Source organism: Hylobates moloch, unplaced genomic scaffold (genome assembly GCF_009828535.3).
Source record: "Hylobates moloch isolate HMO894 unplaced genomic scaffold, HMol_V3 SCAFFOLD_4, whole genome shotgun sequence".
Classification (NCBI taxonomy): domain Eukaryota; kingdom Metazoa; phylum Chordata; class Mammalia; order Primates; family Hylobatidae; genus Hylobates; species Hylobates moloch.
The window spans coordinates 169,119,442-169,146,909 of record NW_026652279.1 but is presented as its reverse complement, the minus strand read 5'-3'; the positions used below and the strand labels follow the sequence as shown (position 1 = coordinate 169,146,909).

Sequence of the window (27,468 nt, the reverse complement as noted above, 5' to 3'; positions counted from 1 at the left end):
AATATAAATCTAACTTCTATTTTTTATCCACACCATTACTAGAATAAAATTCATTAATTTCAGTGCAAATTCAGGAATTTTACATAACCATTGAGGAAACTTTAATGTCCTACCATAAAATTCTAGATTAACAATTTTTTAAAAAAGATTGAATACAAACTATCTGAAGACATTAATCAAATTTTTAATGTACCAATTTATTGCATATGTCAGTACAGAAAAATAGAAAGTATATTTTAAAAGAAATTTATTGTAAAAAACAAATGTAAATGTTTGCTTGCCATGGTTAGCACACAATGTACTATGACATTCAAATTTGAGTTATAAAATTTTATTACTTCAAATAAAATATGGCAAATAACAAAAATATGATTTACATTATGAAATGGGATTAACTTATTTTATACTGAACATACTTGAATATGTTAAAAACAATTTGAATTTTCCATATACGCTGTACTGACAGAAATCATTATAAATTATGTTAAACACACACTCACCTGTTACATATGTATATATGGCACTTTTTGTAAAAAAGTGTCTCATACATAGTCCTATTTTTAAACTGCATTTTAAGATACAAAATATAAATGGAGGTATATTTGTGCCATTTGGCAAAAATGTGTAGACTAGTATTAAGATGACTGCATTTATCTTGCCATACAAATGAATATATTATTTCCAATTTGCTAAAACGATGTGTGTATATATATATATAGTATTAAGAATAAACAGAAGTACATTTCATTTTCTACCCTATCAATTTAAAAAATAAATGTCTGTGCTCTGTCATTTCCATCTTTACCTGAGTAATATGAAAATACATAAATTTAACTGGATAATTCAAAAGGGTTATTTATGACTAATTTTTCCTCTCACAGTTTTTAAAAATACATATGATTATCAAACATAATAGGAAAATGGGAGAGGAGAATGAGTGGAAGATTTCAGTATCTCAATCATGACTTAAATTAAAAAGTGACTTCTGTGACATTCTTTTTACAACTTTACCTCACCTATCCCTATCCTCAAGGAGAAAAGGGTCTCCTTAATATAAACTGCTCTTAAGCTATCTGAGCTTGAAAGATAATGCATAAAAAATGAAATATGGCCTTCACTCTTTAATTCCCCCACACCTATTCCCACGAAGCCAAATCTTACAAACATAAGAAATTAATATATAAGCATCAGATGGTATGAATTCTCAACAGGTATTACAGCGTAATTACTCCAGTGACATATTACCAAAGCTGTAATCTATGTAATTATCAAGTGTCTACAGGTAATCATAAATTTAAGCAGCCCTGTAGCAAAACTCAGAACACCATTTTTATGAAAATATCCATTTTAACAGTCAAAAACATAATTGCAAAACAGGGTAGTTGCAAGTGCTCCAGTCACTCTTTGTTAGAAATGCTTTGCATTCAAATGTTTTGCACGATTTCCTTTCACCAATCTCATTAACTCATTATTTTCTATATCTAAATTTAAAAACTGTGTCACACTTTCCTTTCTAGTTGTTTCTATCCTACTAGTATTCTATTACCTGTCACAAATTATTTCTTCTCTTATTTTGCAGAATTCTTTTTAGGGTCCTTTTTATATTTCTTTTTCACCAGTTTCCCCCACCAATCATTCCCTTTAAAATAATGGATGTGAGATTTTATTCTAAATGAGCTGTATCTTGCCATATTTAAGATCACTCTAGGATTCCCAAATTTATAGTAACTTAATAACTTAAAGTTCTTTTGTAAACTCCTATAGCTGCTCTTGTATAAGTACGTCAGAAGTTAATACACAAGATAGATACATATACTTCCATTCCCACTAAGCAATGGGTCCACAGTGAAGGAGTGACTCCTGAAGAAGTCTCATTTTACTAAACCAATTGCTTTGGCTACAAAACTAGAAATATTTTCAAAAATGATGCCATGGGCTTCACGGACCCCTGATACTAAGTTTGTTTTCCACCTCTTACCCAACAGTCTCAAATACAGACGCTAGTGAAGAAAGACATGGTATAGCCCTAGGCATAACCTCTGCCCTTAGCTGCAGAAAGAAAGGCTCCTTAACCCTAAGAGAATGAAGGTAGGGGACGGCAAACAAGTACTCTACAATTTTTGAAGTCCTGGCTTAAAATTTAAAAATATAGTTTATAAACCTGGAGTATCAAAAAGAAAAAGCAGCATAAAAGCAAAATACTGATGAAGAAATTGCTTTTATACCTCATCAGCATATTTAGAACTAAAGCTGATACATTTCTCCATAGTGTAATGACTGATTACATAAAAACATAAGGTGTTTTTTTGTAAACTTTAAAGAATGATACAAATATAAGGTATGCCATGTAAGCTCGTGTCTAAATATACATTTTTGTGTTTTCTTTTTAATACATTAATATTTAGATTAGTCATTCTACATAGCAAGGACTGACGAGAATAGTCTTTAATTGTGGTGAATTTATACATACAAAATATGCCTTCCATGATATGCATTACCAACTTGTTTTAAAAAGCAAGACTTTTTACAATTAGTAATTTATAGAAAAACATTATTCTTAGAAATCTTACTTGCTATAATTTATTTTTTCTAAATACTGGCATAAAGTGATTAAGAATGCTATTTGGCAAAAGTATTTCTAGCCCTATCTCCATTGAAAGTTTTAAATTGAGGTCAAGATTACTGACCCATTATTTCTCTGTTCTAGTTGCTTGCAGAAAGCCACTAAATATAGCTAAAATATTCAAAATATTATATGTTAAAGCTGACATAATATTACACAAAGCTCAATTACATCTAATTTTTGAGGACTGCATGAAACAACCTGGCACAATTATGACTCATAGCGTGTATTTTTATTAAGGTAAATCCTGCAAGTTTCAAGGGGCTTTTTTCTAAGCAAGATTTTCTTACTTTTCTATACATCTAAATCCTACTTCCCACCTATAGCCATTTAACTGCTAAATGTTGTAATAGGTTTTGTGTCAAAAAGCTCCAGAATTCCTTCATCCACACTCCTACATGTAAAACTTTTAAAATAAATAAATAAGACTTCCTAAAACTGTCTTTTGATTGTAGGAGTTCTATTTCACAGCAACTGGAACATTAAAACCAAGAACATTGTTTTTTTTTTGTTGTTGTTGTTGGATTTTGTAACTTTTATTTTCAAGAAGTCCAATAAATGATATCTTTCCTTTGATAGGTTAGATATAACTAGGTACTGGGATTCAAAATCAAATGTGAGAATTTTTATAAAGCAGTATGTACAATCCTGTAATGATAAAAGACTTCCTAATTTAATTCTAAGTAGTGCTAATCTTCACTATGACTGCTATTAGTGGTTCAGCTGAAGACTTACAAAATCGATAGAAGCTAAAATTCTCTTTGCCACCAAAGTTACAAATGTTAAAAAGTTCAAATATGCACATCAAAGCTGCAGTAAAATTCTAAATTTCTATTTCTGCATGCCATGATCCAGACTGTACCTAACAAAAACACGGTACATTTATATTGGAAAACAGGGTCCCATTTATTTGTAAGAAAAAGCTGGATCTCAGCATTCACCAGAGCAAAATTCAATGGCAACCTGCACATAAGTCTCAATTTCACTTCTTGCCAAAAAACAAAATAGAGTTTACATAAAAATAGATATAACCCAGATAACCATATACATCAGTATATGACCAGTGCTATTTACATGTAAAATGTTGCATTGCATAATTCAAGGAATAAAATACCGTCATGCATTTCATTTAACTTTTAAGGTGAAAAATGCAGTTACAGAACTAAGTTTGCTTACCATGATTGTCCCAATATTTACTTAAGAAATAATACCCAAAGGTTTCTTGTTTACATATCTCTTTCCACATCTAGCTATTCATCTGTGTAACAGATTACACCACTTTAGCAACAAGAAACTTTTGAACAATATCTATTATACTGGCATATTAAACTAAAGATATGAATGCATAACCACATTGAAAGTTTTGATGAAAATGTATGAAATAATCCCAAGAATTATAGTTTTTCCAATGTAAAAAAACTATTTGGAATATCGTAAAGGAGCAGTGAAGTCCTTTCAAAGTTTAATGTCACTCTTCAGACAGGTACAGACATAACACACTCCTAAAAGGAACATTCTTTATCATTCTGCACAAATTAAAATACAATGCAATAATCAAAAAGGGAAACATTATATAATTGTTACATTAGATGAAGTTTTTGCCATTTCTTCAGGAGAATGGCTCTTTACGACTTCTTTGATGAACTGTTCAAGTGCAGTGAAATAGCCTTGGCACTGCCATGTATCATTGTGAGTCCCATCTGGAAAAATGGCTAATCTCTTAGTCCGAGATGGGGAGAGTTCATAAAGTTGTTTCATCATTACTGGTGGAATTAATTGATCTGAGAGTCCAGAGATGAAAAGAGAAGGCATTCTGCACTGAGAGATTTTTCTGTAGGACAAAAATTTATTTTTGTAGCACCATAAAGGAAGGTAACGCATCGGAAAGAATGAAAATAAAGTGCTGGCCATATGTGGTATGCTTAAAAATGTGTTCTCCACCATAATGGCTGAAATCCTATGTGAATTTTCAGAAGCCAAATGAATAGCCACTGCCCCACCCAAAGAACGGCCAAAAAGAAAAATTTTTGTTTTATCAAGGTCAGGTCTAGTCATCACATAGTCTAACACAGCTTCAGAATCTAAGTAGAGTCCTTCTTCACTTGCTTCTCCTTCACTTTTTCCATATCCTCGATAATCAACCAGCAAAAGGTTAACTTTGAGGTTAACCAACATAAGTAATGCATTTGGCAACCTGTGACCTATGTTGCCTGCATTCCCATGAAAATAAATTATAGTTGGGGAATAGGGTGAATTGTCTCCAGTGTATCGTATCAAAATAAGATTCAGACGTATTCCATCTTTGGTTCTGATGAAAATGTTTTCATGTGGAATGCCAGTGGGCATGGGAACATAAAGACGTGAAGAGGATGGCTGTTCTGGAAAATAAAGCAATACATCCTGGAACTTATACAGAATACCTGCTATTGATATGAATATTAACAAAAGTAAGATAATGCCTCCATACAGATGAAAAGTCACTATTAAAGGTAAAAGAGAAATACGGCAGAGAGCCCAAGACCATGAAGCCAAGGCTATTAGCCATCTTTCAACAAAGTTCCACAGCATCCAGGACTTTTCCATTGTAGCTCTCTGTAAGTATCCTAGAGAGAGAGAGGGAGAATATCAATAATTCAACATCTATCTATTTTTTTAAAAATCCGTAATAAAATAAACTATGGTACTAGGCCACATGTAATTGTTAAATATGGTAATAGGTACAGTCCATCCACAAAAGTAGCTGCTATAATTTCCCTTGTCCTTTCTGTTCTCAACAGTTTCCTTTCTACCATATCCCTCCACTGTCATATTTATGAAACACTAATATTCTTCAAATTAATTTATTTTTAAAAAGTGCTTATTTACTGCCGGCTATCTTCATTTATATGTTCTCACTGATTTGACCCCCAAAAAAGTTGATGCGATAGTGTCTTTTTTTTTTTTTTTAATGAGAAAACAGAAGCTCAGGGGCACAAGTAGACTGGCTATCATCTGGTTCTCAATGTAGATGAGCTGGGAGGCAAAGAAGCATGATTCTAGAGATCGTGGTACATCTGCTGTTAGGTTACGTATGTCCAGGGCAAATTGCACTAAAAAGGCAGTTCAGAAATTCTAACATAGCAAGACCAATCTAATATACTTTGTCAATTTTTTTCATATACTGTAGCAAAAACTAAAGAAACTAAGGTAAGGAGTTGGGCAAAACAAAGCAAAATAAAAAAAACAACTAGGGAAAGAAAGAATAAAAGTATCCCCCCCTCTACCTCGAAGTTTTAATACTAAACTTAAATAATTTGCTTAAACACTAGATTCTAATATTGTATTAGTTTTAAAAAAAGATTAATGATTTATCTTTCCTATGTAATTAAAAATAAATATCATATTGCTAGTGTCATGAGATCGGCAGTATCTTTTATATACTCTTTATTGAAGTTTCACGTCCTGGGGCCAATAGATTGCTAAAATGTATTGATAAGGCAATAAATACTTGAGGGTTCAGTGTGAAACAAATACACAGAAATCCTCTGAGAACCAGAGATAAATAAAGTAAAATGACTCACTGGATAACAATTTTTAAAAAGATTACTAAAATATGTAACTGATACAAAGAAAGTAAAAACTATTAAAAGAGAATTTTTTGTTATCAAAAGGTTTATACATGTTGTCTTAAAAAGGCAAAAATATTGAGATATGTTACAAATTTTCTTATGTACTATTCGTCTACTTATGCTTATTTACTGAACTTTTAAAAATACTACATTTCCTTCTTTCCCACTAACCAAACTGCTACAAAGAAGTTATAGATTGATTATACAAATAATGAGTTGGATGATTTAACAAATTTGATTTTTTACTATTATTTCACTAAACATAGACTTTTACATTTGAATTATTATTCAAATGAACTGAACCTTTATGAACATAAACCAAAATTTTTCTGATTTCCCAGAAATCAACACTGCCACCCAGTGGTAGCAAGTTTTATTACAGTATCACATCCTCCCTGAATAACTATCACCTATTTCCACTCTCAATTGCCTTTTCAGTAGAATGAGAATTTTTAAAATGCTTACCTATGAGTATCAAGTAAGATATCTATTAGTATCAAGTAAGATTAATAATGAGATCATTCATAAATGTTATAGACATGTTAATTTTATTTGCTTTTGTGACTGGTATTTCTGGCTCTACTACTTTCTTACTGTGTTCTGTTCAAATTAGTTCTTTTTTAAAAAACTATTATAAAACCAGATAAAATAGCTCTAAATACACGAATAAAGCATATTTTAAAATTTGAATCTTATATTTACATTTATATCAATTTACATAGTTAAATTTTCAACTAATGAACTTTGAAAAGTTATTTTTGTTTTAGTAGCCTCTAACATCTAATTTTAGCAAACAATACTGAATTAAAATTTATAAGGCTAGGAAGTGTATTTCTCTTTTTCACTATTGCATCTCTAATGTCTAGTACAGCACTTTATATATACTTATGACTAAAACATTTTTAAAATAATCTAATTACATATATGAATTATTCAATTTATTTTTAAAAAAAGTATTCTGAGCAGTGGGCATATATGTTTCAAACAACATCAGAAAAATGGGCATATTTGTTTGGGTCTATTACTGCCTAGGAATAATAAGGGATAAACTTACAGTTTTCCACAAAACATTCCTGAAAAGTCACATTAACTAAACTGTTTTGTGATAAACAATCATAACCTTACAATGAGTTGTTGCACTATGGAAGTCGGAATAAAAGTCCATTCATCTTGAGTAATATCAAGTGAAAGTCATTTTTAAGAACAGGTTAATAAAAATTGCTCTGGGGTGGTGGAGTGCGTGGGCATGGGCATCTTTTCTCCTTAAGATATTCTTATATTGCTGGTTTAGAGTAAGAACTCCCCTCACAGATAGCCTTATTTTTACCTAACCCCACTTGCTAATAATCTCTGTTCCCTAGTCTGTATGATATATATTTCCATCTCAAAGATAATCTTAAAGGAACCAGGACAAGTGAACAATATCAGGAAGGATTTTTAATTTACTGAATTTGCTGAAAGTATCGGAAAAGCACAATTACCATGCGCCATCTGCTGAGATGTAAAAACAACTTCATACCCAGATGTTATGACAGTCAATAGAAACAAACACTGCCTCTACTAAAGTCGACTGCATGGATCCTACAGCCAGCATTATGTTTTCTGTTGATTTTGTCCATAAATTAGTGTGAGTAAACGGTTAACAAAACCTTTCTCCCTCTTTAGATAAAAAATGACCTCTCCTTAACCTTCCTGCACTGTTTCCCTGGAAACCTGATAAAGGTGGGATATCAGCTGTGTTTCTAAGCAACAGTGTAGTAAAAATGGCTCCTACTGATGAGCTACATCTGGACTGAGAGGACAGTGAGCAGGGCTAAACATGCCCAGTGGGAAGTGTAAACAGGGGCTTTTCTGAATCGAATATGACTTGTAATTGGCTTGTCATTTGCTTAGTCCTGGATGCTATACTCATATGCTGTCATAAAAGGACACTGTTTCCTGTGGAGCATGAAGCAGCTAAGCCAGGGTGGCACTCACTCCCACCCTTGTATCATTTTCCACTAGACCTGAGCTATCATCTGAGAACAATACACCTAACACTGACATGTTGGGTTTTCAAACAAGCAGAGAGGCTGATGCACAGTACGGTCCACTATGGTCTACTGGGTCTTGTGAGTATCAATGTCCAGTTGACCCCAAGAACACTGCTTCTAGTCATGAAGAATGAGTGAAGCAATCAAGTATGTCCTATGTGGTAAAACACCTATAAAACGTGTCTTCAGAGGAGATGTATTATTTGTCGGGTTCTTCTGCATGTGAAATGCATTTGCTGGTAACATCTTAGCATCATAAAAATCAGGAAAAAGAATGCATTTAATACACTCAAACTTATACCAACTAGAAGGGCTGCTGAGTGGGAGAGCCGATTAGATCTGTTCTATGTAGAATATAGAAATGTAGTTAATCAATAACTTCTCATCTTCCAGTCTTCTTTTACATCATTATTGTATGTATTTTTAACCTTATGTCTACATCTTAAATGAATACCTGACAGTCCCATTTCTCAATTTTCTGTTTGCTATTTTATCAGATCTGGTATTACATGTCAAACATTTCTAAAACCCACCAATCTGTGGTTTTAACCACCCCCAGTAACTCCTTAACCATTTACTATCTGGAACTTGCTGACTGACTTATCATAACGATCTCTCATAAAATGTAAACTTCACTTTAAACCTAGTGGATTTTTCTCAATCCACACTGCAACACCAGACCCCCAAAGTGTCATTTGCTGTTGGCTTCTCCTCTATACTCAAATTGCTGTTTCTCTCTGCCCTATACACCGAAAAGCAGGCATTTTCCAAGGTCTTCTCCACTCTTTTAGGTTATTATGTTCCTTCCCTCAGTGATTTCATTCCTTTTCATGGCTCCAATTATCACACCTGTGTATGAATTATTCCCAATCTACAAGTCTACTCTTCATCTACAATCTCAATTTACCTGTTCCTCACGTACCTGATGCTTCACTGATATTTCAAACTTATCCAAAACTAAACACATCCTGCTCCCTTCCCAACGTTTTGCGGGCTTTATGTTAATTATACACAAAAAAAGCATGATGTGTAAACAAATATATTTTTTAAAAACCCGGGATATGTAGCTAAGATTTAAGTATTACAGTTTATTATAACCTGTACCAGTCTTGTATTTGAATGAAAAAAAAATCAATCTTAGAAACAACTTTTGTGCTTTCTAAATGAAGTGGTTTGAGGTGTCACATTGATATTAGTGAGTGTGTCTCAAAAAATAATCTACTGAAAGCATGACTAATCTTTATTATCATGTACTGTATAAATTAAATATGATTGTTTTCCTTTTACAAGAATGGTTTTGTAGTATTAGTGACATCCTGCTATACTACATAAGTAGTTTGATCATCTGATGCAATTTAATATATGACGCTCATCTTGAGAATTTATGGTCCTAATTGGCTTGTTGTAGTCACCTCTAGTGCTCCCTACTTACTATCTCTAAATTTAAGTCCATTGCGGGTATAAAATAAACAATTTGAGACTAAAAATAAGACCAATCTAGAACTGTAAAGCTCTCAGACCACCTTGCTGGCTAACAGTGTTAGCTGAATGGTAAGTCAGCTAATGGCATGAGTGATGGCCATGCTTATCTGACGTCTACTAATCATCTCCTGTGTTCATATAGGATCACAAATGGTTCCATTTTTAAGGAAAAATACTTCGTTTAAATAACTATTTTATAAACTGATTCTTTAAAAAAAGAGATCAATATTGAAGTCATGCCCACTACGAATGCTTTGAATCCTCAGAATATCACTGCAGGCTCCCAGGGGAGCTGTGAAACCCAGCGTGGACCACTGAAGCAGGCCTATAGTTGATTTCCCAGCCTCTTCCGGAAGAGATGGTCATCAGATTCCAATGCATCCTAGTAAACTATACAGTCCTTGCTCTCAAGTAGCTTGTGATCTACTCAGTAATGTTCAAGCAACTCTTGAGGTACTCGGGAGGCAGATATGGATATAAATAACTACATATCTAACATAAGTTCATTTAATTATAGAGCAAAGAAAAATCAAAGAAATATGACAATTGTCATTACATATAGCAAAGGAAAATCAAAACCTTAGCCATATCTTTCCTTCACAACATAATTTTAGTAGTCTCTGGATTTCATCAAGGTTGATTACTTAGAGAAACCAAGTGGAAACTTATGCAATGTTTTAAAAGCAGGACAAAACGTAACTCCAGGATTAAGAATCTCTATTACTTTCCATCAAACAGCTGTCTGTGACACTTATTTTTATTCATTTAGCACAATTATTCACAGAAACTGCAAGTATTCAGCATAATCTAAATAAATACTTGGCAAGGATAGCATAGAGGAATTTAGAGCTGTTAAACTGGATGAACTTTGAGGGCTCTATTAAATCTGAGATCTTTCTATGCCAGTGGTTCTCAAAAGGTGGTCAGAAACCTGAGGGTCCCCAAGACCCTCTAATGGGGTCCACAAGATCAATATTATGCTCATAATCATACTAAAATATCATTTACTTTTTTCACTGTTTGACATCTGCACTAATGATGCATAAGCAATGATGGGTAAAATTGCTGGTGCCTTTACAAGAATCAAGGTAGTGGCCTCACGTGTTGGGAGTCACTGTATTCTTTATCACCATGAGCTCACAGTAAATAAGGGAATAATCCAGTTTTACCTAATAATGTCAAAGAAGCAGCAGTAAAAATTATTTTATCTCAATTAACAAGTACATATCTTTTTAACACATTGCGTGACAAATGTGTGACAACATTGAAGTGCACATAAAGCATTTTGTGCTGTGTATTGAAATACATTTGAATTGTGAGCTGAGCTAGCTGCTTTGTTCAGGTGACAACATTTTTATTTAAAAAGACAACTGACAAACTATGGTTGTTCAGACTTAGAGGTCTGGCAGATATTTACTAGAAAATGAATGAGGTTGCTAATAGCTCCTAGACACTTAAGAGACCTTTTTGATGGCACTGTGGTAATCTATTAATATTAAATGTGTCACCATTTGGAAGAATCTGCATAACTCAAGAAACCAATATATTCCAAATGACCAATGAATGGTGTCACAAAATCAAGCAAACATGAGTAAAAAATTCACTACAAACCAACAGATTTTGATGTAACAAGAGACAAAAATTTCTCTGATGTAGGTTTCAGATGGCACGATATAACTGACCTTTAAGGAAGTGCCTCCTGTTGGGTGATGGAGCCGTACCAAAGAGTATCCACAATTCTCTATTACAATACTCTTTCCTTTACAACTACAAATTTGTGTGAGCCTGACTTTCTTCACGTTTCACTTAAAGAGCCTAATAATCTGCCTGTCTTCTATGAGGCAGACATGAAAGATAATTACAAAAATATAATCCCACACCTCTATTTTTTGTAATTACAATTGTTTTATATAAAATTTTATTTATGTGAGTATGTAATGAACTTACTACTGCTATTTTTAAATGAATTAAAACTTCCAGTTTTAATTTATACACTTTATAAACTTCCAGTTTTAATTTCTAACACAATAAATATCTATATAATCCACATACATACAAAAAAATCTTTGGGATCTTTACATTTCTAAAATGTAAAGGGGTCTGAGACCAAAAAGCTTGAGATCCACAGTTCCATACTATTTAACCATATAACTGTATTGCACCTTATGCCCCAGAGACTTGCCTTCTTCAAATTAAGAAAGATATATTACATTTATTTAAATCCTTTCTGCATTATAACATATATAAATATATTTAAGGATTTTACCCAGTAATATTTTCTCCAAAAACTAAAAATAAAAACTTATATATATCAAGAACTGAAACTCAAAAGTATAGGAGTAAATACATTTTAATTATTGCCGTAAGGTTAGTAGGAGAGTAAACTAGACAAATCTATTATACCATAGATAACATTTAATGAAGGTCAGAACTGCCCTACAAATTAAATTCTAGTTACTCTAATTATTTTTAATTAAAAAGTGTACATTGGGCCAGGCGTGGTGGCTCATGCGTGTAATCCTAGTGCTTTAGGAAGCCAAGGCAGGTGGATTGCCTGAGCTCAGGAGTTTGAGACTAGTCCAGGCAACACGGTAAAACACTATCTCTACTAAAAATTACAAAAAATTAGCCGGGCATGGCGGCGCGTGCCTGTGATCCCAGCTAGTAAGGAGACTGAGGCACAAGAATCACTTGAACCCAGAAGTCGAGGTTGCAGCGAGCTGAGATCGTGCCACTGCACTCCAACCTGGGTGACACAGTGAGACTCCATCTCAAAAAAAAAAAAAAAAAAAAAAAGTGTGCATTGTATTGCATATTGTATATCGAGTTACAGATTCTGCCACCAGCAAATGGTCTTTTAAAAATACATAAAAGTGCATTACCCATAGGTGAATTACAATGAATTTCCCAAAAACAATGTGGCAAAAGGCTAAACAATTTCAAATACAATTAAAACTCCTAAGTCATAAATGCACTATTATTTCTGTAAAGATCTTTAAGTCCATCCTAAATTGATAATTTTGGGAACAGCTTGTTTAAAAATAAAAACTTTCATATATTTAAAAAAAAAGATGCCTACAAGTGGAAAGAACAATGTGCAGGTTCAAGTGAAGACTGTAAAAAGTGGAAAGGGAGTTCATGTGTCAATGCCAACATCCACATCCCAGCAGAGAATGAGGACCCCACACCCCATGATGCTCATTAATTACTCTGGGTGAATCACAGCTTCTAATCACATGTGAAGTAATGTGGAACTCAGATTCAGTATTCTTATATCAATCTCTCTCCTCTTCTGTTAAGCATTGGGAAGTTAAGAAACCATGCCAGCTACACAGCTGAAATGGAAACACAAATAGCTGCTATCAAGGTGTTGCAGACACCACAGAATGAATTATCTATTTCCCTAATGGTTACCCACATGCCATCAATAATGAAAAAGTGTGTATTAATAGTCCTATGGGACAAATGAACAGTAACTGCCTATGGAGATGCTGGATAATAACTGGATAGTTCAGACAGCATTTTTAACTAGGATTTAAATCTGTATGAGCAGATAGCTCAAAAATTATACCAGGCAGCAACTTAGTAGCTTTCTCGTGCTTGAAAATCTTGGCAAATAGAGTCAACTCTGGCAGAAGTAAAATGAGAGATTATTGTTGTTACTATGGAAGCCAACCACAATTTGTTCTGGGATTATAAATATCTGAAATGTTTAAAAAAAAAATCCACAAGCTAAAACTGTAGTGATGCTAGACTGATAATGAAATTCACAAAGTTTCCAATTTATAAATGGGCAATGTTCTAAAACTTTACCTATAAACTAGATGGATGAAACTTAGAATATTTGTTTTGTATAAAACCAGTGTTATATAACATTGAGTATGTGAAAGTAAGCACAACTAGAAGCCTTACTAGAAGTATCTAGATTCTCAGGCTAGCTCATAAATGCATGTAGTCCATGTACTGGAAATACTACATCTTTGCAAGGGATTTCAGCAGAATACACTGTTGTAGGAGTTCACACCATGCGAAACAGAAACATAAAATGTAATAATGTATTACAAAATCTGTCATTTGAGGAAAAATATCTTACTTAGAAGAACTAGAGCATTTTTTAAGTCTACACGAAGAAAGGCTATTTAAAGGTCTTAAGACTTTCCTGGGGCAACTAAACAAGGATTAGAAAGATTTCAGAATCTGGGTAATACATTAAACAGAGAAACAGAAATAGATTCCCCTGAGATAAGTTATGAGGAGAGGTCATGGGAAAATGTTAGATCCAACAGTTTCCTGTACCTATCACTAAGTCATATTGGCAGCCCAGGGCAATTTGGTTAGTAAACCCTCTTATTCACATGCCAAGAGGTCTTTGATGTGCCCAAGAAGAGGTCAGTGTGCCAAGAGCTACCTGTAGGTACCTGGCTTGCTTTCATCACTCCAAGTTAACTATCAATGGGAGGCAGTGTGGTGCAATGGAAAGGAGACAGTCTTTGGGGTCATGGTCTGTTAATAGGTAGCTTTTGCCAACTCGCTTAGCCTCTCTATATATTTCCTCATATGTAAAAGAAGGATGAAAGATTAAATTGAACTACTGTTGAGATAAAATGTAATAGTGTGTTAAGTGCAGCTACTTCTATGAGACAAAATTTAAATTACTTAATTATGTACTATAGCAGAGTATGTGAAAGTAAGGACAACTAGAAGCCCTATTACTCCTGGATTAAATAATGGATATGATTCCCTAGAGGTACCGTATCTGAACACAGGAAGTAATCAGAGCAATGCACTTTTTCTGTTAAGACCAAACTCAGGCAGTAGATCCTCTAGAAAGCTTTCCTTGGACCCCTATTCCCTCCTGCCATCCATTCCATATTCTGTAGTTTGTGCAAACTTACGTGGCAGAAGTTACTATTACGGTGTAATTAAGCTGCTTACACAGGCTGTGAGTTCCTCAATGACAGCGACCTCACCCTATTATTCAACTCAACATTTTCAGTACGCAGCAGTGCCTGATACATAGTGGGCCTCTATTAACAATTATTTAATTGAGCAGCTGATGTCTTAGGATATCATGACATTAACACTAAATGGGCAATCATGAAATCTTACACAGTAAAATAAAACTTGATATTTTAGTCAAAGACGAGTGATTTCCCTAAGCATGCATACAAGTATTGATCCACGAACCCTTTCCCGTCAAAAGAGATCAGTGAAAATCCAACATCCACACACAAAGCCAATATACTCGTCTTTCCATCCAGTTACTATCACATAGTAAACACAAATAAGAGTTGTTAAATGGGGACGGACTTTCTTTTGGTTTCGATACCTTGGGCAGTTAATACTAGTAACTCATTTTACTTAAATGTTGACTAAAATCTACAGCAAAATTGACTTCGATTGTATGGGGTGCTTTTTTGATGTTTCCTGAATACCCCAGAACTTCCTGCCATGATATTCACAGGTCTAAATCTGTCACTGACGTGATTAGATCGGGGCTCTCCGTCTCTCCAACCTAGTAGCTAGAATTATTCTATTTTACTTTTCCTGTCTGTGCGGGAGGGTGGGGGAGCGGAGGGTTGGATTTTAAGGATCGTAGGTTTGTACACATTACTGGAAATACAATTGACATAGAACACTAAGATACGTTTTAGGTTCCAATTACAAAACGACACCCGGCGAGCCTCTGGCAACGCGCGCACCTTAGTTTCCAAAACAGGTATGTGGCTTCAGTTGGCTGCCCCTGGTGAGGGGTGAGCGGAGTCGGGGCGGCCGGCAGGGCTGCAACCCGGACAGACACGGCGCCCCGGGCTGGTCTTCCACAACCCCCGGCGCTCGGCCCCCGCACGACCCCCCCGGGAAGCCGCACTAGCCCCGGGGCTCCCCCAACGGCCTCCCGGGAGGGTTTAGCGCCCGCCTGGAGGAGCCGGCGGCTCCCCGCGACCCTCCTAGAAGGCGCGGACCGGCGCTCGGGCCCCGCGGGCTCGAGGTCCCCGAACCTCACTTACTCAGACTTGCGGACAGGCTGCGCAGTCGGCCGCGGGCACGAAACCGGGCGCCGCGCAGCAGCGTAGCCCCGCGTCGCTTCCGTATCTCTTCATCATCCTCCTCCAGCCCAGGGGCCGCTGCCGTAGCCACGGTCTAGCCCGGAGCTCCTGCGGCGAGCTGTGGCCCCACTTCCGGCCCCCGCTCGGGTGTTGCCGGCAAATGCCCCCGCCGGCTCCCACATAACCTGTTCTCTGTCTCCGCTCCCGGAGTGGGAACCCTGCCCAGTCTCCTAAGCATGCGCAGAAGCCGCTGCCTGGGAGCCCCCGCGACGGTGGCCCGGACGGAAAAGATACCTCGGCGGCGTGGGCCCGGCTCCCTGCTCCAGGACCTGGGGATCTTGACCTTCCGCCCTCCTCCGAGCACCAGGACTCCCTGCAGTTCCGTACCCGAGGCCTCCGGGGTGAAGAGGTGCCGGACCCGATGAGCTCGGTAGTCCACCACCGCTCTGCAAGCCGCAGGTTTGCGGAGGAATTTGTTCTGCCTGATAGGGTTGTTAGGGGTGTCACAATGAGGTCCAGGATTTAAAGCGCTTCCATAACTATTTTTCTCCTTTTACCTCTACCAGAGTGGACTGTCAAAGGCGAATGCAGGTTTTGTGAGGCCTGAACCTTGTGCCATTTGGAGAGCCCTTTGAAAGAAAAATAATGTAAAATTATCTTATTTTTGCAAATTTTACCGAGGTACACGACCATAGGAACACCTCGTTAGGGCCCCTCTCAAGGCCTTGGAAGTGTTCACCACAAAAATGGGCCCTTAAAACTTGGGCTTCATTAGCTTCACTGTCAACCCCCCTACGCACTGAAGTGTACACACTTGTTTACAGATGTGTGCCTCCCCCTCCCTTGGGCTTTCCTTATTCTATGCCCCCTATTTTATATATACGGAGGATATTTCATAAATCTGTGCGTTTTTTTTTTTTTTTCCTTTTGAGACGGAGCCTCGCTCTTGTCTCCCATGCTGGAGTGCAGTGGCGTGACCTCGGCCCACTGCAACCTCCGCCTCCCTGGTTCAAGCGATTCTCTCGCCTCAGCCTCTCAAGTAGCTGGGATTACAGGTGCCCTCCACCACGCCCCGCTAATTTTTGTTTTTGTTTTGTTGTTGTTTTGAGACGGAGTTTCGCTCTTGTTGCCCAGGCTGGAGTGCAATGGCAAGATCTCGGCTCACCGCAACCTCCCCTTCCCGGGTTCAAGCGATTCTTCTGCTTCAGCCTCCCAAGTAGCTGGGATTACAGGCATGCGCCACCACGCCTGGCTAATTTTGTATTTTTCTTTAGTAGAGACGGAGTTTCACCATGTTGGCCAGGCTGGTCTCAAACTCCCGACCTCAGGTGATCCGCCCACCTCGGCCTTCCAAAGTGCTGGGATTACAGGCGTGAGCCACCGCGCCCGGCCTAATGTTTGTATTTTTTAGTAGAGACAGGGGTTCACCATGTTGGCCAGGCTGGTGTCAAACTCCTGACCTCAAGTGATCCGCTCACCTCAGCCTCTTAAAGTGCTGGGATTACAGGCATTAGCCACCGGCCCGGCCTGTGGCTAATTTTGTTTTTGTTGTTTTTGTTGAACATATGTGTCTTGCTACCAGATCGAGAGCTCCAGGTCAAAGCTGGGTTCTTGATTCATAGCTTCCTAATGTTGATCACGGAATAAGTGCTAAGCATATATAAAGTAGACCATTTACATAAATAAATTAATAATCATGGCAACTCTAGAAGATACTTAGTGAAAAAAACCCTTGACTGTCTTTGAACCAAGCAACTAAAATAACATGATAAAATGGAGACTGGGCTTTGAATCAATTTGGAGTTTGCCTGGTTTCATAATTCATGGTTCCTCTCATGTAACTAATACAAAGTCCAGCTTCTGACATTGTAGGAGCTCAGTAGAGGTTGAACAAGCTACAAATGTACACGGATAGGTACCCTCTCGTAAGATTGGCAAGTGGAGGCTCCTCTACCTTAACACCATTCATTTTTCCTCCAAAATAAATTGATAACTAAATTGAAGAGTAGATACTCACAAAACAATATCATGAGACTTTACAACATCACAGATGATTTTAGATATTCAGGCATCTTAGGTCAATTAGACATACAAAGCGAACAACTGAATGTTCTTGGGCTAGATGGAACCCTCAGTTCTAGCTCCACTACAAACTAGCCCTGAATTAAATGTGTCAGTTTTGAAAAACGAGGTTTTTATACATTACGCAACCTCTAAGGGCACTTAACAGCTCCAATATGTTTTATCAGGGCCCATTGCAGCAAAATTTGTTATATCGTAAAGCAATATTTTATGCTAAAATAAAATAGTTCTAAAAGTTGTTTCCACCACTCTATGAATAACTTCTCACTTCTCCATGGCGAAAGAGGACGGACCACAGCAAAAATTCGGTGGAAACCAACAGCTCCTGGAACATAAAAACTGGGGTTGTTTTTAATCTCTCCAGCCTGAATATCTAGCACCATTACTATATAATAATAGGTGCTCAATAAAGGTTTGTTAAATAACTTTATTTTTAAACCTTGAACAGATACTAGAAGAGTCCATAGTTGATTTCTGGTCATGCAACGGTTTATTTCTGTATTGTAAATTATGTATTGTTATGTATTATTTCTGTATTAAGAGAACTCAGACCACACTAGCAAACATCATGAAAAAAAAACAGCTCTATATAGTTTGCAAAAGCCTATTTTTTAAAAGTTTAAATGAAACAACCAACGTTTTGAGTTGGGGGGGATGCCCTGTTCTCTCTTGGGAGCTTTCACAACCAGCGAAATCAGTATAGTTACCACTGTTTTACGTACAGAGAACAAGAATTAGATGCTATCACCAGCCAGGGCGGAAAGTGATCTTAGGTCTCCCTCAAGACAAAATCCACTGGCCTGTGGATCAATTGCTTGCAAAGAGCATCTGCTGCTGAGGCCAATGGGAGCCGTGTGTACTCAAGACCCTAACCAGGATCCTCCAGGTCCCGCCTCCGCAGCCCTGCGGGGCTGCCGGCCCTCCCACCTCCCACCTCCCATCGCGAGCCTGGCTGCGCCGGCGTGCTTCAGCAGGGTGACTGCACAGCCCCCGGGTCTCCCCTGCGCCTGCGCGGCGAGCAGCTGGCGGAATCGGCATCTTCTGGCGCCAGCTTCCGGCTTAGCGGCTGAGCCTCAGGCTTGACGTCAGGTGGGAAGGGTGTGGGATGGCAGGTGGGAGGGGGTTGGGAGGTGGGGGAGGGGGGTTGGCAGGTGGAGGTGGGGGTGGGTGGTGGCAGATTGAGGGTGTGGGGGGAGTCAAGTGGAGGGTGTGGTCCAGCAAGCGGCGGGAAGTCTGTGGGGCAGCAGACCGGGGGAAGGTCTGTGGGGCGTCAGGCGGGGTGTCTGTGGGACGTCAGGTTGGGGTCTGTAGGGCGTCACGTTGGGGGTCTGTGGGGCGTCAAGCAGGGAGTCTGTGGGGTGTCAGGCGGGGGTTGTGTGGGGTGGCAGGTGTGGGGTGTGTAGGGAGTCAAGTGAGGGGTGTGGGGGGGTGGCAGGTGTGGGGTGTGTAGGGAGTCAAGTGAGGGGTGTGGGGCGTCAGGTTGGGGGTCTGGGGAATCAGGTGGGTGGTGCCTGGGACGTCAGGCGGGGGACGGGGGGTCGTCAGGCGGAGGTTGTGTGAGGAGTCAAGTAGGGGAAGTGGGGTGTCAGATTGAGGGTCTGGGGGATCGGTTGGTGGGGGTGTCTGGGACGTCAGGCGGGGGGCCTGGGGGGCGTCAGGCGGGGGGCCTGGGGGGCGTCAGGCGGGGGTCGGTCTATGGGGCGGCAAGCAGGGTGTTTGTGCAGCGGAAGGCAGGTGGTAGGGGTTGCCGAGTTCACAGCGCTGTAGACTGTGCCGCATTAGAAGCCTGGCCTCTTGATGCTGTGCTCTTCATCTAGACCCAAGCCCCAGGTCGTGGGACTATTTCTCCCATTTTCGACTCCCTGGAACTATGTTGCCTGCTTTACCTGCGTACATGCTGATTCTTTCTCATGGCAACCCCGCAGGAAAGCATCAAGATCTCATTTTACCGCTGGGATTCTCTGGTTCACAGAGGTAGTGGAGCTTGCCCGAGGCCAGGTATTCACTGGGAATCCCTTAAGGGTTGGGGGAGAGTAGGGGGAACGGAGAGAGGAATGATGTAGACTCCTTCGGGATTTTCCGGGAGGGTACAGGGGGCACTGGAGCGGGAAACCTTGGAGGGAATTACTTTATTTCTCTTCTTACACTTGGTCTTTCATTAACTTTTGGGATCCCAGAGCCCTTCTAGCCTCTTTGTCGGCTCATTTCTTTCTGCTGAGATTGTCCCAAATTGTCACTAAGTGCTGTGGAAGATAGGCAACTGTAAACCCTTTGTTTCCTAGGGAAACACAGCTTGTCAAGGGTTGCATGAAGGATACTTCAGTTGCATTAGTCACTTTCTCCTTTTTTTCCTCTCTCTTCTTTAAGTGCAATAACATAGCACTTAATCACCTTCCACAGTCACTGAATAAAACCTGCCGGTTTATTTTCATGTGTCACTTCAGGACAATTTAGTCAGCAACTGAATGAATGATGAATCGTTATTGTGTACTAATTGCTTGCATTCATTCTCCTGAAAGCTTTGCTTATTGTTAAAGAGTAAAGCTTCTTCCCACCTTTTTATCTCGTTAGTATTTTGCAATATTTATATTTTAAATGTTGCTTGGATCAGCAAGCATTATACTATTAAAAGTATCAAGACTTACTACTTTTTAAAGCACATTTTATAGATTATCTGATTTTATTTTCATTCTAATTTCTGCATAGTTTTTAACCCCATTTTATACTTTAGGAAACTGAAGCTTAGAGAAATTAAGTAATTGCCCAGTATCACACAGCTGTTAAGTGTTACCATCCAAATTTAAACTCAGATTTATTAGAGTCTAAAACCTGAGCCCTAACCAGGAACCTCCTCATTTGTCTTACTGCAAATGGAATGAATCAGCTAAAATCTTCAGAATCCAAAAAATAAAATTAGCATGTAAAAATGAATGGAAGTCCTAATCTTTGACTTTTTATGCTGTTGTAATGAGCAAAAGTACTTATGCCTAGTTTATAGCAATTTTGGAATCCTTGTTATCTGTGTAGCCATTTTAGGATACATGTGTATCCACACCATTACCTACATTTTGTCATTATAAAGTAATTTAAGTCCTTGCCTGGGATTTGTTGAGCGAAACTTTAACTTTGAGACCATATAGAATCTATAGATATATCTGTAGAAACTGTATACCAATATTTGAATATTAAAGAAATATTAGTTAACCTACTTCATTTTACATAGTTTATATAGAAATTGTAGATATAGCATTGTGTATCATGATGTACTCCCCCCTGAGGGAGCATATTTTGAGAGATAGGGCAGTGAACATACATAACCAGGTGTTACAGTCAGTTATGCAAACTAGATTCAGAGAGAGGAAACAACAGTATATTCAAAGATAAAAGTTTCAGGAAAGTGGTCTCTCATGCGCTTATCCCTCGATCTAACCCACTCAGTAGAAGTTGGGTTTCCTTTGTCAGAAATTAGACTGAGAAGTGCAGCTTTTTTCTCTATAGGCCACCAAATGGCTGTTGTGAACCATTGCCAGGGCAGTCAGAGCTACTAAATATTTTTAACCAAACTGAATCTCACCCACTGTGTGTCTGCGTGCGTGAGTGTGTGGTATGTAACCAGACCATAGCTTTCCCTAGTGTGCTTATCCAGGAGTCAACTCTAGTTGTTCAGTAATTCATTCAGCAAACCTGGTAGCACAAATTACAGCACAATTTCTGGCCTCTAGAGACTGACAGTATAGTAAATGTAGTATTGTAATTAGCCATTTGATTTATTTTACTGGATACTAGATAATGTAGCCTTGTGCATGTGTGTGTTGCTCATTTGTTTGCTGTGATGGAGAATTGGAAGATGGGGAGTCACATGTTTTCTGCACTGTAATAGATCTCCCCACTCCCAGCAAAACTTCTCTGACTCCACTGGGATACATGGTGGTGTGCCAGGAGGTGTCTGAAACCACAGGATAAAACATAGTTTCTATTCATGGAGCATACATTTTACTTAAAATCTTTTTTTGGAAAGTTATTTTAACGTTTTTACATAGTTTAAACCATATTAAAATTACTCTAATATATTTATCTTCCAGTAGAACTTGTATGAATATTTAAAAGTAAAGAAATTTACACTTGTGAAATTTTAGGAAATATTCTTGCCCTAGCTCTGCAAGGTACCCTTTATTTGTTCTCTGACTTTAGCAGATACTTTAGGGAAAATCTCTCCCTTCAGGACATTTTACGTTTGTTTTATTTTGTTAAAGCACTTGGCATTTTATTATACTCAGTTTCCATTACACTCCCCCACCTTTTTTTCTTTTCTTTTCTTTCTTTTTTTTTTTTTTTTACAGAATATATGTTCTTTTAAAGCAGAAACATGAAGTATTTTCCCCTAGCACAGTGTATGTAGCACATCTCATATGTAGTCATTAAATACTTAGGGAATAACTGGCATGGAAATATGAAAAAAGAAGCATACTAATACATTTATACTTATAAGGCAGTAAGTAACTACGGTAAAATAGATAAAGTGAGGATTTTTTGGGTAGGGCATTTTGAGTTGGGACTGAATGCTGGTGTGATTTGGCATAGCTAGCAGTGAAGAAGTGAAAGGAAACATAGACGTAGGCTTTGTTTGGCTGGAAGAAGAAGGTGCCAGTTTTTTCCTTTGTTTTGTTTTTTGGTCAAGGGCCCTGCCTATGATTAGGATTTCTAGGAAGTCAAATTTCAATTCAGCAAACGGGTAATTTGTTAAAAACATCTGTTTGAAGATCAAGTTCATTTCTGGTGCTATGTGGTAGTCTGACAGGGAAAGAAGAGACATACATGAAAGGCCTTCCCTCAGGAGCTCAGAAGTGAAGTGAATTAAGCCTGATGACTATTTTTTGTCACCACTGTTAGCAATATTTGTTTGTATTATGTGCTAAATAATTTATAGAATAACTGGAATTTAAGGAGAAAATTAAAATGATTTCTGTATTATAAATACAGGAAATACAGCTATACAGCTGATGATACTTTTCATAATAACTTCAAATTAGAGTTGGAGCAAAATCGTTATTAAATGTAGAGGTTGAAAAGATACATCATTTAGAGCATTGGTCTATTTTATTTAGCAAACATTAATAAACATTTATTATGATCTCAGTGATCTTTGTAAGATCTTTACATTAAATATTTAGTTGAATCTTATCTTTTACTTAAAGTTATTCTCTTTTTGCTTTACTAGTTAAACGAGAAGATTCGTCACCGCTTTGATGGCTGCCTCACAAACTTCACAAACTGTTGCATCTCATGTTCCTTTTTCAGATTTATGTTCAACTTTAGAACGAATACAGAGAAGTAAAGGACGTGCAGAAAAAATCAGACACTTCAGGGAATTTTTAGATTCTTGGAGAAAATTTCATGATGCTCTTCATAAGAACCAAAAAATTGTCACAGACTCTTTTTATCCAGCAATGAGACTAATTCTTCCTCAGCTAGAAAGAGAGAGAATGGCCTATGGAATTAAAGAAACTATGCTTGCTAAGTTTTATATTGAGTTGCTTAATTTACCTAGAGATGGAAAAGATGCCCTCAAACTTTTAAACTACAGAACACCCACTGGAACTCATGGAGATGCTGGAGACTTTGCAATGATTGCATATTTTGTGTTGAAGCCAAGATGTTTACAGAAAGGAAGTTTAACCATACAGCAAGTAAACGACCTTTTAGACTCAATCGCCAGCAATAATTCTGCTAAAAGAAAAGACCTAATAAAAAAGAGCCTTCTTCAACTTATAAGTCAGAGTTCAGCACTTGAGCAAAAGTGGCTTATACGGATGATCATAAAGGATTTAAAGCTTGGTGTTAGTCAGCAAACTATCTTTTCTGTTTTTCATAATGATGCTGCTGAGTTGCATAATGTCACTACTGATCTGGAAAAAGTCTGTAGGCAACTGCATGACCCTTCTGTAGGACTTAGTGATATTTCTATCACTTTATTTTCTGCCTTTAAACCAATGCTAGCTGCTATTGCAGATATTGAGCACATTGAGAAGGATATGAAACATCAGAGTTTCTACATAGAAACCAAGCTAGATGGCGAACGTATGCAAATGCACAAAGATGGAGATGTATATAAATACTTCTCTCGAAATGGATATAACTATACTGATCAGTTTGGTGCTTCTCCTGCAGAAGGTTCTCTTACCCCATTCATTCATAATGCATTCAAAACAGATATACAAATCTGTATTCTTGATGGTGAGATGATGGCCTATAATCCTAATACACAAACTTTCATGCAAAAGGGAACTAAGTTTGATATTAAAAGAATGGTAGAGGATTCTGATCTACAAACTTGTTATTGTGTTTTTGATGTATTGATGGTTAATAATAAAAAGCTAGGGCATGAGACTCTGAGAAAGAGGTATGAGATTCTCAGTAGTATTTTTACACCAATTCCAGGTAGAATAGAAATAGTGCAGAAAACACAAGCTCATACTAAGAATGAGGTAATTGATGCATTGAATGAAGCAATAGATAAAAGAGAAGAGGGAATTATGATAAAACAACCTCTATCCATCTACAAGCCAGACAAAAGAGGTGAAGGGTGGTTAAAAATTAAACCAGAGTATGTCAGTGGACTAATAGATGAATTGGACATTTTAATTGTTGGAGGATATTGGGGTAAAGGATCACGGGGTGGAATGATGTCTCATTTTTTGTGTGCAGTAGCAGAGAAGTCCCCTCCTGGTGAGAAGCCATCTGTGTTTCATACTCTCTCTCGTGTTGGCTCTGGCTGCACCATGAAAGAACTGTATGATCTGGGTTTGAAATTGGCCAAGTATTGGAAGCCTTTTCATAAAAAAGCTCCACCAAGTAGCATTTTATGTGGAACAGAGAAGCCAGAAGTGTACATTGAACCTTGTAATTCTGTCATTGTTCAGATTAAGGCAGCAGAGATCGTACCCAGTGATATGTATAAAACTGGCTGCACCTTGCGTTTTCCACGAATTGAAAAGATAAGAGATGACAAAGAGTGGCATGAGTGCATGACCCTGGACGACCTAGAACAACTTAGGAGGAAAGCATCTGGAAAGCTCGCATCTAAACACCTTTATGTAGGTGGTGATGATGAACCACAAGAAAAAAAGCGGAAAGCTGCCCCAAAGATGAAGAAAGTTATTGGAGTTATTGAGCACTTAAAAGCACCTAACCTTACTAACGTTAACAAAATTTCTAATATATTTGAAGATGTAGAGTTTTGTGTTATGAGTGGAACAGATAGCCAGCCAAAGCCTGACCTGGAGAACAGAATTGCAGAATTTGGTGGTTATATAGTACAAAATCCAGGCCCAGACACGTACTGTGTAATCGCAGGGTCTAAGAACATCAGAGTGAAAAACATAATTTTGTCAAATAAACATGATGTTGTCAAGCCTGCATGGCTTTTAGAATGTTTTAAGACCAAAAGCTTTGTGCCATGGCAGCCTCGCTTTATGATTCATATGTGCCCATCAACCAAAGAACATTTTGCCCGTGAATATGATTGCTATGGTGATAGTTATTTCGTTGATACAGACTTGAACGAACTGAAGGAAGTATTCTCAGGAATTAAAAATTCTAATGAGCAGACTCCTGAAGAAATGACTTCTCTGATTGCTGATTTAGAATATCGGTATTCCTGGGATTGCTGTCCTCTCAGTATGTTTCGACGCCACACCGTTTATTTGGACTTGTATGCTGTTATTAATGACCTGAGTACCAAAAATGAGGGGACAAGGTTAGCTGTTAAAGCCTTGGAGCTTCGGTTTCATGGAGCAAAAGTAGTTTCTTGTTTAGCTGAGGGAGTGTCTCATGTAATCATTGGGGAAGATCATAGTCGTGTTGCAGATTTTAAAGCTTTTAGAAGAACGTTTAAGAGAAAGTTTAAAATCCTAAAAGAAAGTTGGGTCACTGATTCAATAGACAAGAGTGAATTACAAGAAGAAAACCAGTATTTGATTTAAAGCTAGGTTTCCTAGTGAGGAAAGCCTCTGATCTGGCAGACTCATTGCAGCAGGTGGTAATGATAAAATACTAAACTACATTTTATTTTTGTATCTTAAAAATCTACGCCTAAAAAGTATCATTAGATATAGGAAAACAATAATTTTAATTTTTAAGGTTGAAAAGACAATAGCCCAAAGCCAAGAAAGAAAAATTATCTTAAGAGTGTAGTATTCAATGATTTCTTATGATTAAGGTGAAATAAACAGTCTAAAGAAGAGGTGTTTTTAGAATATCCGTATAGAAATCTAGAATTTTTACTTAGATACTAATAAAATACATTTAGAAACTTTTAAAGTCATGAAAAGCATTAACCTTCTAAACAGTATATTCTAAAAAATCAAAACTTTAATAATAGTTTTTATCTAAAAAAAGCATTGCAAGAAAATAGGGTAGAATTGTTACAGTTGGACTTGTAAAAATATGTCTTTTTACTCAGAGTTTAAAATGTCCCTTTTAAATGTGAAATGTAAACAAATTTGTTTTTTAAAGTTAAGGCCAAATGTAACAATAAAACCCTGCCAATGATGGTTTTAGCTAAACTAGAGGAAGTTGTATGAGACTTAATGATCTAAAAACTTAAAATTGAATGGGTTTGGTTAAAAATAAAGCTTGCAATTTTAAAAGCTCACATTTAATTTCTTGCATGAAATAGAACATGCTTTAAAGGAAGTATTTTTATGTGAATTTGCATTCCAGTATAAATAGTATTCACAAAAAAGAGATTTTCCTAGATTTTATCTATTGAATAGGTGTCAGTATGGCATGCATATTGTAACTTTCATTAGAAATAAATTGCTTTGACTTTTAAAAATGACTTTTATAGTTAGATTATTTAAAGTCAATGTATATAGTATATATTTTGTATGGATTTATGTACCGAATTTTGGAATACAGCCTATCTCATGACCATATTGAAATGAATGGAATTTGATCCGTGAGATACTATGTGTGCATTATTTGAAAGTTATTGGAAATTTTATCCAAACCGTGGAACAAATGTATGTGATTTTGTTATAATTCTTAAATAAAATATTTAATGTACTATTAAAATAATTTCTTATGTTCTATTCTTTTTAAAACAATTCATAAGTTGTATCACATAGATTTTTTGGTGTCAGTAAAAAAACTTTTTTTTTTTTGAGACAGAGTCCCGCTCTGTTACCCAGGCTGGAGTGCAGTGGTGCAATCTTGGCTCACTGCAACTTCCGCCTCCTGGGTTCACACCACTCTCCTGCCTCAGCCTCCCAAGTAGCTGGGACTACAGGCACCCGCCACCATGTCTGGCGAATTTTTTTTTTTGAGACGGAGTCTTGCTCTGTCACCAGGCTGGAGTGCAGTGGCACGATCTCGGCTCACTGCAAGCTCCGCCTCCCAGGTTCACACCATTCTCCTGCCTCAGCCTCCAGAGTAGCTGGGACTACAGGCGCCCACCACCGTGTCCGGTTAATTTTTTTTTGTATTTTTAGTAGAGACAGGGTTTCACCGTCCCTCGATCTCCTGACCTCATGATCCACCTGCCTCGGCCTCCCAGAGTGCTGGGATTACAGGTGTGAGCCACCGCGCCCAGC

At 37.6% G+C, this 27,468-nt stretch overlaps 2 protein-coding genes across 10 annotated transcripts; one reads left to right on the top strand and one right to left on the bottom strand.

Moving 5' to 3' along the window:
• Positions 1-4,068: 4,068 nt before the first annotated feature.
• On the bottom strand, positions 4,069-16,224 carry ABHD13 (abhydrolase domain containing 13). Of its 4 annotated transcripts, XM_058438060.1 has the most exons (3): positions 15,449-15,640; positions 13,659-13,751; positions 4,069-5,226 (listed from the first exon to the last, which is right to left on the bottom strand). In XM_058438060.1, the coding sequence occupies exon 3, from the start codon at positions 5,204-5,206 to the stop codon at positions 4,193-4,195; it is 1,014 nt and encodes a 337-aa protein (XP_058294043.1). In that variant the 5' UTR covers positions 5,207-5,226; positions 13,659-13,751; positions 15,449-15,640; the 3' UTR covers positions 4,069-4,192. The 4 variants fall into 4 exon arrangements, with proteins under 4 accessions (XP_058294043.1, XP_058294044.1, XP_032007200.1 ...); XM_058438061.1 differs by lacking the exons at positions 13,659-13,751; positions 15,449-15,640 and adding an exon at positions 16,088-16,224; XM_032151309.2 differs by lacking the exons at positions 13,659-13,751; positions 15,449-15,640 and adding an exon at positions 15,755-16,022.
• LIG4 (DNA ligase 4) lies at positions 16,065-26,950 on the top strand. Of its 6 annotated transcripts, none has more exons than XM_058438058.1 (3): positions 16,219-16,252; positions 19,801-19,873; positions 23,174-26,950. In XM_058438058.1, exon 3 carries the CDS (start codon positions 23,323-23,325, stop codon positions 25,855-25,857), a length of 2,535 nt encoding a protein of 844 aa, XP_058294041.1. In that variant the 5' UTR covers positions 16,219-16,252; positions 19,801-19,873; positions 23,174-23,322; the 3' UTR covers positions 25,858-26,950. The 6 variants fall into 6 exon arrangements, with proteins under 6 accessions (XP_032007198.1, XP_058294041.1, XP_032007197.1 ...); XM_032151305.2 differs by lacking the exon at positions 16,219-16,252 and adding an exon at positions 18,911-18,964 and having other exon boundaries at positions 23,094-26,950; XM_032151307.2 differs by lacking the exon at positions 19,801-19,873 and having other exon boundaries at positions 16,065-16,252; positions 23,094-26,950.
• The last annotated feature ends 518 nt before the right edge of the window (positions 26,951-27,468 follow it).

Bases quoted from the DNA above. Each gene is read 5' to 3' on its own strand.
- ABHD13 (XM_058438061.1), bottom strand. From the start codon at position 5,206: ATGGAAAAGTCCTGGATGCTGTGGAACTTTGTTGAAAGATGGCTAATA.
- LIG4 (XM_032151303.2), top strand. From the start codon at position 19,786: ATGGCAACCCCGCAGGAAAGCATCAAGATCTCATTTTACCGCTGGGAT. The intron at 19,874-23,173 runs GTATTCACTGGG...TTCCTTTTTCAG, and splicing joins TGGAGCTTGCCCGAGGCCAG to ATTTATGTTCAACTTTAGAA.